The sequence below is a fragment of the Otolemur garnettii genome, unplaced genomic scaffold, assembly GCF_000181295.1.
Source record: "Otolemur garnettii isolate 467f Iridium unplaced genomic scaffold, OtoGar3 scaffold00021, whole genome shotgun sequence".
Lineage (NCBI taxonomy): Eukaryota > Metazoa > Chordata > Mammalia > Primates > Galagidae > Otolemur > Otolemur garnettii.
The window spans coordinates 23,897,913-23,914,822 of record NW_003852416.1 but is presented as its reverse complement, the minus strand read 5'-3'; the positions used below and the strand labels follow the sequence as shown (position 1 = coordinate 23,914,822).

Sequence of the window (16,910 nt, the reverse complement as noted above, 5' to 3'; positions counted from 1 at the left end):
GACTAGTATTGCGAAGGTTCCTTGCAGGACTGATTTTCTAATGTGTGCTTTCCAGGCTGCACCAGAGAAACAAGCCCAGTGAGTATGGTGGGGGATGTTGGAGTAGCAAGGGCCAGTACATAAATGTTGCTGGGAACACCTGCAAAGTGGTAAGTAACAAAGGGAGAAATAGAAAGATCCTTAGCACAGAAGCCTCTCTGACAGAAAACCAGAAAAAATGGCTTCTTTGTTGCACTTTCTCAACTGACTCTATCGATGAACTCCATCTAACTTTATTTTACTTCATTTCATTTCATTTTATTTATTTATTTTTTTAGAGACGAGGTTTTGCTCTGGCTCAGGCTGGTCTCAAACTCGAGAGCTGAGGTGATCCACCCACCTCAGCCTCCCAGAGTGCTAGGATTACAGGTGCGAGCCACCACACCTGGCATCTAAGTTTTTAAAAGTTTCAAAATGCAAAACAAAAACAAAAGGCCAGTCTGGGTGGCTCACACCTATAATCCTAGTAGTCTGGGAGGCTGAGGCAAGTGGATGGAGCGAGACTCATCTCTAAAAATAGCTGGGCGTTGTGGCGGTAGCCTGTAGTCCAAGCTACTCAGGAGGCTGAGGGAAGAGAATCACTTGAGCCCAACGGTTTGAGGGTGCTGTGAGCTGTGATGCCAGGGCACTCTACCCAGGCAAGAAAGTGAGACTCTGTCTCAAAAAAAAAACCCTGATTGAGAAAAAGCTTACTTCTTTATCATCCTCCTCTCCACCAACACACATACATTTTATTTTAAACATCAATGAATTAATCTCCTAAAACAAGCCTACATTTTTATTCCTAAGGGCTCCTTTCCACATTAGCAGCTAGCTTTGTGTACAGCTAGCTTTGACCACTTTTTTTGTTATTCCACAAGACCACAAAAAAGTTTCCACCAGTGGCCCAAATACCATATAAAAAAAGATGTCCACAGAACCCATTAAACTCTTTAGTCTAATGCTCATCCCCAAATCTCCATTCTTCCTCTCCTACATAAAAAAAAATGACTCACAATGATGAGTTCTCACTATAGGCCAACATCTCAGACCTCATGACTCTGTAGGGAAGTTCTACTATTATTCCCATTTTATAGAGCAGGAAATTGAGGTACATGAAAATTAAATAATGCGGCTCGGCACCTATAGCTCAACCGGCTAAGGCGCCAGCCACATACACCTAAGGTGGCAGGTTTGAATCCCCAGCCCGGACCCGCCAAACAACAATGATGGCTGCAACCAAAAAATAGCCAGGCGTTGTGGCGGGCGCCCATGGTCCTAGCTACTTGGGAGGCGGAGGCAGGAGACTCGCTTGAGCCCAAGAGTTGGAGGTTGCTGTGAGCTGTAATGCCACGGCACTCTACCCAGGGGGACAGCTTGAGGCTCTGTCTCAAAAAAAAAAAAAAGAAAATTAAATAATGCATGCAACTTCTGCAAGTGGCTGCTGGAGATGTGACCCCAGACAGGGACTGTGGTCACAGGCTGTGAGCCAGGCTCACCACCACCACGTAATGCTACTTCTCACCTGCATTTTCATTTCCAATTCCTTCTTATCTCCTGCTCCCCAAGAGCCACTGTGCCCACAGCATAGGTAAATTAGTTATTAGGGAGCTGAATTCTAGACAAACAGATAAAAATTATTTAAAAAGTTGACATTTTTCAACGTATTTCACTTATGAAATATTGCATTTGCTATTTAAAGTATTTGTAACTAAGTAAAGCATTGCTTAAATTATGAAGAGTTCACACTGAAATGTGTCAAAAGCAGGCATTTCAGTTAGCTCCATACTTATTCTTAAATCATCTTAGATGTCCGACTCTCCCCTGGAATTCAGAAAGTGAGGAAATCAAGTCCTATCAGCTTCAATGGTTACCTCTGTGAGGCAGCTCGGGGAGGTACCCTGGGGGGCCTCTCCAGGGGCGCAGGGGATGTCCCATCCACTTGTAGGGGGCCTGGACTACGACTTCTAGTAACCTCAGGAACTTCATTATCCTACAGCAAACAGGAGAAGAAAGAGTTGAAAGTTAGATTAAGCGACCAGCATAGCTGGACATGCATACCTTAAAAGCTCCTCATCCCTCCTTAGGCCCTGGCTGAAGGCTGCGCACAACTTACAATCAGCCCAGCAATGCCTGGCAGCTTTCTAAGTCCTCCTGGAGTCCTAAGGAGGACATCTGGCCCAAATTATCAGTAACCCCCTGAACTCTAATTACTTGGTGCCCAAAGCGCGAGTGGCCCAACATCAGTCATACCTGGGAGCTTGTGCACCCCTGAACCTTGCCTCTTTCCTAGAAGTCTCAGGGTTGATGTGACTTATGTGACAATCTCCTACTTGTCCACTGGTCACAGATCAGGATAAACACACTGACCCAAATTTGGCCTCCCGGGAATCGGGCCTCAATCTCAAGCAGCCACTTACTCTCTGCTCAAAGGGGACTGTGCTATTGTGCTCATGGAGAGGCAGAGAAAGGCAGTGTGCAGGGAGGGAGGAAAGCAGCTATGCATGAGAAGAAGCTTTTGGTCCTGGGACACCCAGACCAGGGGCCAGCCTCCCTCTGGCATGCCGTTCCTCCCTGCTCTGCTGCTGCTAATCCACACCCTGAGCTGGATCCCTGCCCCTGTACTCCCAAGTACTCACCAGCTCCCTCCCACACATGCCCTATTGGGCCAACTAGTCAGAACGGATTTCTATCTGTCTCTTTCCTTCCTCTTTCTATTTATTGAGGTGAAATTCAGTGACATAAAATTACCCATTTTCAAGTGACCAATTCTGTGGCATTGAGTACATTCACAATGCAGTGCAACTATCACCTCTATCTAGTCTCAAAACATTTTTTCACCCCAAAAGGAAAGCCTGCACCCATTAAGCAGTTTCTTCTTGCTCCCCCTCCCTCCAGCCCCCAGCAACCTTGGAGCTGCAGGCTGTCTCTATGGGAGCGCCCATTCCGGGAGGTCCATATACATGGACTCCTGTAGTGTGCGACCTACAGGGCCTGGCTTCCTTCACTGGGCTTCCTCTCTCTCTTGCAATGAAACAACCCCTAGGACGAGACAGATCCCAGTCTCACCTCGTTGTCTCCCTCCATCCCGCTGCTCACGCTGAGGAGGCTCCTCGTGCTGGATCGGTTACTTGTGCTGCCTAAAGGAAAGAAAAAAACTCAGCTGGACTGTGGACTCTTTCAGGCTAAAACACAATGCAGAACCGTAGTGTTCACTTATTATTATGAGCTTCTTCAATATGTGGCCATCTTATATACTATTTCATTAGAGTTCAGTGTTTATTTCAGCATAAAATGAAATGGTCCACGTTCTGATGATCATTTTTGGCTTTATGGCAACGACTGGAGACTTACCACATGCAAAATGCTTCAAAAACATATTGCCATTTAATCCCTATAAAGATCCTGTTTATATTAGTGCTCCAAGTCGACAGACAGGGAACCAGAGGTGCTCTGCTTCCCAGTTGTATGGTTGTATTTCTAAAATCTGCAAACTAATTTTACTGCTGCAGTTCTTCATATGTTTAGGAATCACAGCAAACATGGGCATGCACCACACAAGTAGACACACCTTCTAGTAAGGGGCCAGGCACTTGACCTGAAAGACACAATGACCCACACTCTGCTTGAAAGTTATCTGCCACTAGCAGGAAGTATAAAGCTGTCACAGGCACTGGCTCTGTGACTCTAGAAATTCCTACCCATAAGGTCCCATTGTCCCTTCCGGTGGCATTCATAAATCTTTAACCCCAACCTTTGGCTCTGAACCTTAGCTTCTTATTCAACGGTCCTACCCTCCCTCTCTCTAGGCTGATGACCTGTTTGCCACCCCACCCCCTGCCAGATGCACAGCTGGTAGAGGCTCTGGCACTAGATTTCATCGTCTTTACTCTTGCCAGCGGGGAGGACGGCAGTGCCCACCCCTTACCAGGCTTCCATTCTCAGGGAAGAAAGAACAGGCAAGCATCTAACTTGTGCTATTCCTATTCTTTTTCTCATCCATTGCAAGCCTCCTAAAGACAGATCCTGGGTCTTTTCTGTATTTGTGTCTCTAGGAGACAGTCTAGCTTAGTATACACAGAGCTGTCCTTGATATTTGGTAGAAGAATGAGGAAATATATCCGTCTACAAGTATAATATGACCTTTAAGAAACGTGGGACAAACAACCTAAGAGAAGATCAAGTCTTTCTTTTTTCCTTTTTTCTTTTTTTTGTTGCCCTGGGTAGAGTGCCATGGCATCAGAGCTCACAGCAACCTCCAACTCTTGGGCTTAAGCGATCTTCTTGCCTCAGCCTCCCAAGTAATTGGGACTACAAGGTGCCCACCACAGCATCTGGCTATGTTTTTGTTTGTTTGTTTGTTTTGTTTTGGGGTTTTTTTGTTTGCAGTTGTTATTGTTGCTTAACAGACCCGGGCCAGGCTCGAACCCACCACCCTAGGTGTATGTGGCCAGCATTCTTGCCAACTGAGCTATGGGCGCCTCCCAAAAGTCTTTCTATAATGAAAACTTTTGTTCTCTTAAACATAACACTAATATCCCTGGTTGAATTTTTTAAATATAACCAGATTTAACCTGCAACTATTTTTCTGTGGCTCCAAGGGATGACAGCTGTACAGTAATAAAAATAGTGCTATTTTCAGGGTGTGACTCTGGGGGTTAGGGGACATTTGGTGGATCAGAGATGGGCCATCCTCACTCTCCCTCCCTGTCCTGGGAGTTATTTCTATCTGGAAGACAGTATGTCCCCACAGGGAAGAGCATAGAAAGATCTAGACATGAATCCCAGACCTCCTGCTTACTTGCTGGGAGACCCAGGGTAAGTTGCCTACCCTCTCTATCTCCATTTCCTTATCTAGAAAGTCACAGCATGGTCATACAGAAGGATTAGACCACATGGAGACATGCTTGGCATAGGGTCTGCAAACAGTAAGCATTTGATTAATGGAAGTAGCTACTCATCATCATTGTCATCAATTTCATGATGGACTAACTACTAGTGACCTCCAGTGAGTACCTCCCCATCCAAGCCTGTGTACGGCCCCTCCCTTCCCCCGTCATGTGGGCTTAGCTATGTGTCCTGCTTTGGCCAATATGACATTAGCAAGTGTGATTCAAGCCAAAGTTTGATAAGCACTTGCACAGGGAAGCTTGTCCTCTTGGACTGTTTCTTTTCTGGATCTTCTTGCCATAAGAATTAAAGACTGTGAATTAAAGGCCACATGTAGAGAGGATCTCTCATCCCAAAGGAGAAAAGGCTATCTTGGATGCTCCAGCCCAAGGCAAACGTAAAACTGAATGCAGTTGTTTAAGTGATCCCACCTGATGGCACATGAAAGCAGATGAACCATCCCCACTGAGTCCTGCCAAAGTTGTAGGATTAGGCATAAATGGCTATGTGCAAGCCACTAAGATTTAGCATGGCAATAGATAGTGAAAACTGTATAACAGGGACTGGGTGTAGACTACAGTCACAAAGTAGAGTAAAATCCACTGATCTATCATTCAATAACATTTTCCAACAAATGAGCTAGCCACCCCTAGGCAATAAACCACTGCACAAGGTGAAAAGTATACCATTTATCCTTTCCATCTTGTCCTTATACCATGCTATCCTAAAGTTAAACAAGTACATAAAATATATTCAATTACTCTGTACCCAAAATGAGTACTTTGTATTTGTTTTGTTAAATTTCCAGCTGCTGCTCCCGTGCCCCACCTGGAATGCTCTGTTCTCACCCTGAGAGGTTCTAGCACTTCTCCTCTCCTCCCCCACACGTCTGAGAGACAGCCATCTGCCCCTTGTTCTCTCTGCCACCTGTGATCCCTGAAAAAAGTCTTCCATTTCTGAACTTGTCAAAAATCTCAAATTGCCCTAGGGTTCGGGTGATGTATATAATTGCCCCCACTATGTAAGGGAAAGTTTTCTCCTCTGTCCAGTCTAGACTTCCCAGGTAGTCATGTGACAGGCTTGGCTCTGTTACATGGAAGAGAAAAGAGCTGGGTTCTACTCCCATGCTCACCATTGACTGACTGTGTGACTTTGGACAAAATTATTTTCCTCTCTGGGTTGAAAATACCCCATCTATAAAGCAAGGAGGGAAACTAAAGCGAGGTTCAGAGGGTCTTGACCTAAGCCCATGGATGGGCAAAATAGTGTGTGTGTATGTGTGTGTGTGTGCGCACATTTGCCTGGAAAACAGATCCAGGCTATACACACATATCAGATTCTTTTTTTTTTTTTTTTTTTTTTTGAGACAGAGCCTCAAGCTGTCCCCCTGGGTAGAGTGCCATGGCATTACAGCTCACAGCAACCTCCAACTCCTGGGCTCAAGCGAGTCTCCTGCCTCTGCCTCCCAAGTAGCTGGGACCACAGGCGCCCGCCACAACGCCCGGCTATTTTTTGGTTGCAGCCGTCATTGTTGTTTGGCGGGTCCGGGCTGGGGATTCAAACCCGCCACCTTAGGTGTACGTGGCTGGCGCCTTAGCCGGTTGAGCTATAGGCGCTGAGCCCATATCAGATTCTTAAGGGGGGCTTTGACGCAGAAAAGATAAAGAACTCCCGGGTTAATGACCTTCCTGCTCCAACATACATTTTGGGGTTCTCTGCCTGACATTCAAAGAGACCAGAGTCCTAACATTCAGCTTTTTACTCCTTCTTTTATTGCTTTCCTAGCTGTTTTGTTAACTGGAATGTATGAAAGAAGAGAAAATCTATTCTGCTTGTGAAGCCAGTGTCTGGAGTCAGCTAACACTGCCCTGGATATGAAAACCAAGCCCCCATCAGCCTGCATTGTCTGTTGCAATCAGATGCCTATTCAAGCTTTCAAGCTGAAAGGAAGACATTTCCTAATTAGATACTCAACCTGCCCTTAAAGCTGAAACTCTCAAATTTGAGTCTATTGTTTTCTAATGTTTCTGACTCCCAGGCCCTCTCCTTCCTCTTACCATAATTGGAGAAGTGGCAAGAATAGTAGCTAACAGTCTTGGCTCTGGACCCAGACTGCCTAAGTTCAAATCTCAGCTATACCATATTAGTTAGCTCTTTCATCTAAGACAAGGCCCTATTCCTCTCTAGCTTCCCCCTCAGTAAGTAGAGGTGACAGTTCCTACCGAATAGAGGTTTTGTGGTTTTGTGAGAACTCAATTAGTTAATCTATGGAGAGGCTTGGCACGTAGTAAATGCTCAATAAATGGTAACTATTACTAGTAGGGTTTGCTATTTAGAAAAAGGAAAGAGTAATTATTATCATGCAACCTGGCTTCACAGGCTAAAATGCAAACCTCACAGGCTAATTGTTCCTTATCTCAAACTAGACCCCATTGGAGAGCTCTTGGGCTCAGAATAAGAAAGCTTCCCAAGGCCCAAGGGTGTCAGCTGGAGCCCAGCAGCAAGCCCCCTGCAGCCACCTCCTCCCCGACCCCCCTTCTGGGCCAACTGCTCACTTGCTGTGCTGGAGGTACTGTCAGTTTTCCAGTCTCCCCTTCTTAACTCTGTCCTGAGGGGAAAGACACTTTTCCTGGGGCCGCTCTCATAGACTCCAAATTCCACTTTCCCCAGTAGGTGCTGTGAGTGCCGGATTGGGACTGTGATCTCCAAGTCTGGAATTAGAGAAACAAGGAATAAGCATCAAGATATCAGACTGTCATCTGCCACTCTCATCCCTCCCTCTCCACCTGCCTCCCTGGAGGGAAGGAAGGGAGGAGGGAAAGAGGAAGGGTGAGAGAGGCCCTTCAGCACTAACAGGCCACAGAATGCTGTGATGCTGCTTGGCCCCAAAGACAGGGTGGGAGAAGGAGAGAAAAGGGTAGAGGAGCGAGGCCATGCCAGGGAGCAGAAAGAACATTCGATTAAGCCGGGGTCACACCTGTTATCCTAGAACTCTGGGAGGCTGAGGCAGGTGAACTGCCTGAGCTCAGGAGTTCAAGACCAGCCTGAGCAAAGACAAGAACCTGTCTCTACTAAAAATAGAAAAACTAGCAGGGTGTAGGGGGCACCTGTAATCCCAGCTACTTGGGAGGCCCAGGCAGGAAGATTGCTTGAACCCAAGAGTTTGAGGTTGCTGTGAGCTATGACGCCATGGCACCCTACCCAGGATAACAGAGTGAGACTATGTCTCAAAAAACAAAACCAAACAAAACAAAAAGAACATGCGAATAAGAAAGGCCCGGCCTGGCTCTGCCACTTAGCAATTGTGGACCTTGAATAAGTCCGTCACCCTTTCTGAACTGCCCCCTTCATGGCCATCGCTGACTGTAACAATAGGTTATGCCAGTATTATTCTCAGACCTTCCACGTTTTTAGCTCCTTTAATGCTCACAACACCCAAGAAATACATTACCATCATTCCCAACAGCAACTAAGGCACAGAGAAGTGAGGTCATATGCCCTATGGAACAGACAAGTGGCAGAGCCAGGATTTGAACCCAGGCTCCTGAGTCCAGGCTCTAAAGCAGCCTTATACAGCCTCTCACTCCCTCCCTTCATGAATGACAGATGGTGGTGAATGACCCACACAGACAGCGTGACCCAGAGAGTTTATGAAAGGAGGTCCTTCAGGCCTGTGAAAGCATCTGTGACTGGTAAGGCTAATCAATGGTAAAGAAATCCGATTCCTTGTCCATTGACCTGACCTCCTCACTCGTTAGTTCTGCCCACGAGTTTGTCTTTATTCCTCCCTAGGTTTCTGACCCCGCTAATGAGCAGAATAAACGTCTGTGGGTACCCGGCACCTCCTCCAGGAATAGAAAGTTGGGTGAGCTCCTGCCTCTGGTTTCTCTTTGCTGCTGGGGACCTTCCTGAGCCCAGGAACAGTGGCCACGTAAGCTCAAGTGGAAAGTGGAAGCTTTGTGTCCCTTATCTTTAGGCACTACCTCCTTCCCCACACCTATTATTCTAGGGAGACAGGTGTGGCAGGAAGTCCTGAGAGTCCAGGGGCAGCAGAAGTCCACTGTGAAGGGGTAAGCCAGAACAGGATGGAGGCGCTGTTCCAGGAAGGGGTGGACCAAGTCCCTCAGCAAACATCCTGAGCAGAGTTTCTTTCCTTTTCTTTTCTTTTCTTTCTTTCTTTTTTTTTTTGAGGTAGAGTCTCACTTTGTTGCCCTCTGAAGAGGGCCATGGTGTCACAGCTCACAGCAACCTCTAACTCTTGGGGTTCAAGCAATTCTCTTGCCTCAGCCTCCCAAGTAGCTGGGACTGCAGGTGCCCGCCACAACACCTGGCTATTTTTCCAGAGGCGGTCTCGCTCTGGCTCAGGCTGGTGTTGAACCTGTGAGCTCAGGCAATCCCCCACCTCAGCCGCCCAAGTGCTAGGATTTCAGGCATGAGCCACCACACCTGGCCCTGCACAGAGAATCTTCAAGGGCAGATTATTGTTTTGAGTAGGCACAAGCTGTCCTTATTCTAAAGATTCCCATCCAGGTGTAGTGCAAGGTCCTAGTGTTCAACCAGCTTCCCAGGTCTTTTTTTTTTTTTTTTTTTTTTTTGCAGTTTTTGGCCAGGCTAGGTTCGAACCCACCACCATATGGAGCCAGCGCCCTACTCCTTTGAGCCACAGGTGCCACCCCCCAGGTCTTCATGGCACACAGGTCTTTTTCACATCTTGGGCTCTCTTGGTTACAACGTGTGGTGGAAGCATCCCCACCATCCCCCAGCTGAGAGCTACCTGGGCAGAATGTAGCTGGGGGAACTCTCACACGGGTGCAACCCACCTTATCTCAGGGCCCAATTATGTGTCATACCTTTTTTCCCCCTCAGCTTTGACCTACCTTTTCAAAAAATATCTTTTTAAGGGAAGTTCCCATCTGCTTAAGTAACTTCGAGAAGGCAATGTTATACCCTTAACCAGTATAAAGAAGGAAGGTAAAATACACAGGGAAAAAATAGAAAGTCAAAAGTTCAAAAAAATCAGGTAGAGCAAGTCTAAATGTTTACAAAATCCTGATATTCTCTGAATAAAGGTGCAATGCCAGGAATAATAATTATTATTCTATTGCATAGTATTTTCCCAAAGTGCATTTACATGCATTATTATATCTCCTTTGAACTTCACGACTTCTCCAGTAAGTAAGTCAGGTGTAACCCACAAAGAGGAAACTGAGACATGAAATGGTTAGAATGCATTAAGTAACTCAGTGACAAAGCTAGGACCAGAAACCAGGTTCCTGGGACCAAGCCTGCTCCACTCTGATCTGCCCCATACACCCAGAACACAAATATTGATTGTCTTCTCTGAGGGGAATGGCTTTCAACAAGCCAGTAGTCTCTGCAGCCCTTCTCTGATTTCAACACTCTGTACCATCCCAGTAAGAGCAAAACAACCTCCTGGGGCTGAAGAAAAATGAACAAGTTCTTTTGAACAAAGTCTCAGTTTTTAATGATCCTTGGTGTTCTAACCCAAAAGAAGGGAAAAAAATTTTTTTAAAGCAAACGAATTTTCCAAATTAATAGTCCTTGTGTTTAGAGTAGTCGCATTCTCAGAAAAGGTCCTTTAAGTAGAAATGCCATTCATCAACCCTAATTTTCATATAGCTCAATGTTAATTGTGTGTCAATTGCTTTTGGTGAAGCAGAATTCTTTCCTCCAGTAAAAACAGAAATTCACCGTGGAAGACAGATTTTTAAAAGGAGCTTCAACAGCCAAAGCAGAATAACTAGCCCTAAACCCTGTGGAACCTAATCCATATCCTCCCATCCCCCAAACCTCACCTCCCAGCCCAGGTTCCTACCTCACCCCTACAAACACATGTAGCAGCCCTGAGGCCCGTCAAGGAACTCAGTGTGAAAACTCACAGAATAGGTCATCACAAGGTAGTATGTCATACATAATCAAGTTTTGTGGAGTTAACTAATATGTCATATTTACTCAACTCTAAATGATGCCTTCTCTTTGGCAGATGTTCTGATGCCCTTGGCCTCACCATGCAGTATGGGGTCCAATATCCAATTGACTGAGGCTTCTTCTAGCCCCTAAATTATGAGTGCACCAGTCAGTGTGACTGACAGGATCAGTGTGCAAGTGTCCCAGTTCTCTTGCCCCTCAAGGGCAACAATGGGTGGGTGTCCTCCACTGACTCCTTCCCCAGTTCCTTTCCCCATCCCTACCATTTCCCTGGGACCACAGTCTATACCAACTATTTGCTCTCAAATACTCATCAGGAAGGAAAAAGTTCTAAAAATGGAAGTGGTGATGGCTGCACAACATTGTGAATTCCACTGAATTGTACATTTAAAAATGGCTCAAATGGTATATTCTGTTATATATATTTTATTAGAATAAAAAGAAAAAACAAGGATGCTTTTGGGACTGATAGGGAGACATCATCCTCATGTAGATTGCTTGTGGCCTCAGTCATTCTTGTTCAGTGGCAAATTATATATAGTTTAATCTTTCAACAGTTACGACATTAATTAAAGCCCCTGATAGAAATACCAAAAATGCTTGGCACCCCTCTCCCTCAAAAATTCCTTATCAGAGGGTCTGCTTCTTCTTCTTTTTTTTTTTTTTTTAACTGAGACAGTCTCATTTTGTTGCCCTCTGTAGAGTGCCACAGTGTCATAACTCACAGCAATCTCAAACTCTTGGGTTCAAGCGATTCTCTTGTCTCAACCTCCCAAGTAGCTAGAACTACAGGCGCCCACCACAACGCCTAGCTATTTTGTTGTTGTTGTTGTCTGTTTAGCAGGGCCAGGCAGCCCTGGTGCATGTGGCTGGTGCCTTAACCTCTGAGCTACAGGTGCCCCCAGAGGGTCTGCTTTGGGAAAAGGTAGATATTGACCATTCTAATTCAGACTATAGCTACTGATGAGTATAAATCACTTATTTAGAGCCTTGATTAGCCTTGCATGAACCTTCCATGATGTCTCAAAACTTGTGATTCTAGGGTCTGACCTTGGAGGGTGAGGCTTGGCCCAGTGCACTTGTTCTGGATGGCCTTGAGTAGACAGCAGCTGGTGTGTGGGTCTATGTGATCATGAGAGCAGACAGTTTTGAGAGTGCTTCCACGTTCCAAGTACTGTGCCAGACACCAGTTATATCCTAACTCATTCAATCCTTGCATGAACCCCAGTAGGGTGGGACTTTCATTTTTGCTGTTTGTTACTTGAGGACTGAGGCTCAGGGAGATGAAGTGTCTTGCTCATGGCTCCCCGCCAATTGGGGTAAGCAGAGAGCAGGAATTTGACCCTCTGTTGGCCCCAGGGTCCATGTCAATACTCCTCTACCCCTCTGCTTGTGTTTCTGCCTTGTTGCAACACCTCTAGGCACCAGGTGGAGCCTGGGTGGGTGGTCAGGATGTCATGACACCCAGAAGGCTCAATTCTCGACTCCAGACTGCTGAGCACATGTGACACCAACACTGCAGTGCCCAGCCTTCAAACACTGGATGCACCACCACTTTGAGGATTTTTTGGTGCTGCCTATATTTAAAAGCTTGACATGTTTTATTTAACCAAGGTATCTATATTTGGGATCTTGTGCTTTTATTTTATTGAGACTAGTCTCACTCTGTTGCCCTCCATAGAGTGCTGTGGCATCATAACTCACAGCAACCTCAAACTCTTGGGCTGAAGTGATCCTCTTGCCTCAGCTCTCTGAGTAGCTGGGACTACAGGTGCCCGCCACAACGCCTGGCTAGTTGTGAGACAGGGCTTCACTCTTACTCAGGCTGGTCATGAATTCCTGAACTCAAGCAATTCACCTGTCTCGGCCTCCCCAAGTGCTAGGATTACAGGACTGAGCCACAACGCCTGGCCCGTGCTCTTATTTTGAAAAGCACCTCCGTCCTTTTACCATGTGGAGCCCTATTATCTGACCATGGGATGACTCTGCAGATCTTAAAACAGAATTTCTGCCTTTTCTCCACTCTCCTCCTCTCAACCAGGAGGCAGACAAGTGTGAACTCAACTAGCAGCAGCATAAATTTAAAACTCTGGACACCCAAGCAGAAGTCTTAGGGTGACCTAAGCATAAATTAAAAATCTGGACACCCAAGCAGAAGTCTTAGGGTGACCTCTCTGACCTTCTGTCATAGTTATAACTTCTTACCCCCTTTTCTCCCAAACAGTTGAAAACATTAACATTCGCTAGGCTACTGCTATCTGCAAAACACTGTGCAAGGCGTGTAGGACAGATCACAGCAGGGAAAACCAGAGTTGAGTGAATAAAAAGACAACTAACTGATTAGCTACGAAAGGTGAAGACAGTGTCTGCTAGGTCTCTGTATTCGGCAGGGTGCCTGGTGGAATGAATGAATGAATGGTGCCACCAAATGGAAACCAACCATTCCAACAAAGACTTCGTGAGCACCATCAGTGCACCCCACAGCATGCTGGGGTCTCAGCAGAGCACACAACCAACAAGATCTTACCTGTATAGAGGTCACAATAGGAGAGAGACAGGGTGTTGGGCTGTAACCATGAGAATAGAAACATAAGAGAATTCCAGTCTGTGATATGTGGACAGAGGGAAGCAAGGGAGCAGGAACCGAGTCCTGCTGGGCCACTCAGGACAGAATGACAGAGAAGACCTCCCTGAGAAGGAGACAGTATAGCTGAACTCTGAAGGGTGAAAAAGAGCCAGAAGTGAAGATGTGGGGGAAAGGCCTGGAGGGAGAAATGCTCTTGGCTTGTTACCGCAACAAAAAATAGTCCACCTCCACCGGAGCACTCAGCCTGGGCGAGAATGGAGGAGGAGAGCTGGGCGCAGGCCATCTGGGATTGCAGAGGTAATGGGAAGGGGTCTGATGTTACCTTGAGTGGGATAAGAGCCCCTGAAGGGCTTTGAGCAAGGGAGTAAAGTTACCTAATTTTTTTATTTTTAAAACTACGGCTTGGAGGAACTTTGGAGGATTAACTGCAGAGGGACAAAAGTTCACAGGGCAAGCCAACTAAAGAGGCTATTGCACTAGAGTCCAGGCAGGGGACAGTATGGGTTGGCTGCAGCTATGGCACAGGAAGTGGTCAGAAATGATCATATTTAGGACGTGTATTTGGAGGCAGAATCTCTGGGGACAGCTGATAGTTTGAAGGAAGGCATGAGGTTGGAGCAATCAGAGGCAGAAAAAGAGAAGTGGCAGATGAATGGAAAGGATTCCAGGTTCTAAAGGGGCTGGAATGAAGAAGGAATACAATGGCCTGGAGCAGTACAGGAAGCTGCACTGCTTGCAGCTGCAACTGTCTTGCAGCCCAGTTGTTTTCACACTGGTGAGAAGGAAGAGGCCTGAGCAAGAGGCGGGTGGGAGGGAGATGTCCTGTTTGGAGACCTGGGTGGTACCAGCCTGATGAGAGGTGGGGCTGGGTGCTACCAGGCTCATGAGAGGTGGGGCTGTTAAGGGCAATTGGAGATAGACTATGGAAGTTGTGGGGTGCTAGATTTTTACCTTAGTTCTTTATGTAACAGGGCTCCATTAAAGCCTTTTCCTGCTACCTCCTCTTGCTATGAGGCTGGACTGGGTAAGTCACAGAGGCCCACCAAGCCCGAGGCTCTCAGTGGTAAGGTGCAGTGTGGGCAAACAATGACTCCTTCCTTGCTCAGGGTGGTGGTACAGGGTGGCAGGTCAAGGGGAGTAGAGGGCCCAGTCCACAGTGTGCACCACTGGAATTCACATCCTGCTATTGCAAACCCTGGGGCCTGAGCTTCTGAAGCAGCATATGATATGGACGCTGATGATGCCATTCTCCATCAGACTCAAACACAGACACATCTGAATGAGGTTTTCACCTTTCTCTGCTCAAAAAGTATATGTCTTCCTAATTGCCAAGGGGAGAGTCAGGTGCCTAGAGAAAAAGCATCACCATCCTCTTTGAATGGGAGGTTGAATCCATCTATTCATTCATTTGCTGGGCATGTCTTATGTACCAGGCACCAGACTGTTGACGCATAAATAAGACAAAACTATTGTCTGAAAAGCCCTCACAGTCTAGTGGGGGACCCAGATCTGTAACAGGGTGGTGGATGCTGGACAAGTGGTCTGCTAACTTGGGCCACCATGAAAAGGAAAGTCAAGGACAACAGATGACAGCAATGTCTCTACAACGCAGCACCCCAGGAAACCACATACCTGCCTGCTTTCCTGACTTTTGCTTCTCTTTCTGTCTTCGGGTGATGCTATCTCTCAGCCGTTTAAGATTTTCCTGTAAAAAATATTCAGTTTATTTTTCAGGTATACACCAAAAGAATGCCCTGTGGAGTCCAGCCATTAGAGTTTCTTTCTGATTTTAGCCATCTGCAAGGAATATCACATTGCAATAACATTTCAACATGCAAAGGAGGCTCTATGCATTTGCAGTTGGCCCCCAGAAAAATCTAAGTACTTATGGAATTTGAGCCAGAGGACCAGACATCTCTTCTCCCAAAACGTGTCCTTTTATAAACCCTTTGGTTCCTAGGTCTATCTCAGCTTTACAACCTACTGCCTTCTCCCAGGTATGCTCCTTAGCAAGCTGGTCTCTTACCTGCTCACAAACATGCCACGTACATTCCTGCCTCCGAGACTGTGTTCTCACCTCACTCTCCTGACCTTGAAGGACAGTGATTTCCTCTCCATGAGTCTTTTCCCGGCCTGTGTCAAGGCCTACCTTCTCCCTGAAGCCTTCCCAGACTGCTTCGGTCCTCAGAGAATGTCCATGCCAACTATCTGGTACTTGGACTATGCTGCCTTCTTATGTGTGTGTGCACATGTATGCACGCATGTATTTGTGTGTGCACACACATGCCTTGCCTCTTTGGAAATACTGTGAACTCTCCAAAAGCAAGAGATCAGGGCCTGTACCATTCTGTGATCCTGCCATCTGGTCCATTGTGGGTGTTCAATAAATGTTAAATAGATATGTGAGGGTAGAGATTGTTGCTATTTTAGTCATTCAACAACAATAACCTAGAGGCTAAGTGGCTGAGCATTCTAGAAAAGATGTGTCAGGGAAAACATCCAGGCAATCTAGCTGGAGCAGAAGGTTCACATGAGGGAACTACAGGAGGCCAAACTGGAGCGGTGGTTGGTTTGCAACTGCAGGCTAAGGAGAGGGAGCTTTGTTCAGGAAGCTGCAGGGAGCTCTGAACAATGTGAGCTGGTCACCACTTTACAGTTCTGCTTAACGGAGTTGGAAGAAAGCAGACACCCCACACACACTATGCAGTATGTCAGAGAGATGTAGGCGACAGAAGCCACACTGGTACGTGGCTGGGAAATGAAGAGACTAGAACAGATGTAAGAGGAAGAACACCACTAAGCAAGACCAACCAAGACACGGAGCAGACTGCACACGAGGGAGCCTGGGAGACGGGACAGAGAGAGGCTGACATCTGACTTCAGTCTCTGGCAGGTGTCCATGCACTGAGCAGGAAAAGGGACCTGGGAGAGGAGAGCAACCTGGAGAGGCACAGGGCACCTCAAGAGGACACACCAGGCTGGTGGCTAGAAATTGGAACTGGAGACACAGACTGCACAAAGAAGGAGCTGAAGGGAAGCTGGGCAGTGCCCACTTATGAGAGGCAGACGTGAAAGAGACAGAAGGGGGGACAGAGAGGCAGAGGAAAAGGAGGAGGAATGGTCTCTGTACCACCAACCCTGCATGGGAGAACTCAGGAAGTATTAGGGGGCTGCACAGAACAGTGTGACTCCCCTGGGCTGGGGTTCTCTGCCATGTTAAATGTGAACCCTGGTTATCGGTTATACATCAGAGTTCTGGGCAAGTTCATGGGAGAGAAAGAAGTCTCAGGGATATAAACCTAGAAAGATAGCTCACATTTATTCAGTATTTACTAAGCACCAGGCCAGTAATGGCTTTATATGGCTTAATTCTCTTCCTTCACTAGGTGGGAAAATGGAGGCACATGAGGTCAAGGTCACCCAGCTACAAGTGGCAGAACAAGGATGTAAACTCAGGCGGCCAGCT

At 46.7% G+C, this 16,910-nt stretch overlaps 1 protein-coding gene across 1 annotated transcript in view; it reads right to left on the bottom strand.

Annotated features, from left to right (window-relative positions):
- The window catches only part of PIK3AP1 (phosphoinositide-3-kinase adaptor protein 1), a 115,191-nt gene that overhangs the window by 4,527 nt on the left and 93,754 nt on the right, over nt 1-16,910 (bottom strand). Inside the window, exons 13-16 of the mRNA XM_003787304.3 lie at nt 15,077-15,149; nt 7,464-7,619; nt 3,088-3,158; nt 1,893-2,011 (exon numbers count right to left, since the gene is read on the bottom strand). Of these exons, the coding sequence (XP_003787352.1) occupies nt 1,893-2,011; nt 3,088-3,158; nt 7,464-7,619; nt 15,077-15,149 (419 nt within the window). The remainder of the gene's footprint in view (nt 1-1,892; nt 2,012-3,087; nt 3,159-7,463; nt 7,620-15,076; nt 15,150-16,910) is intronic.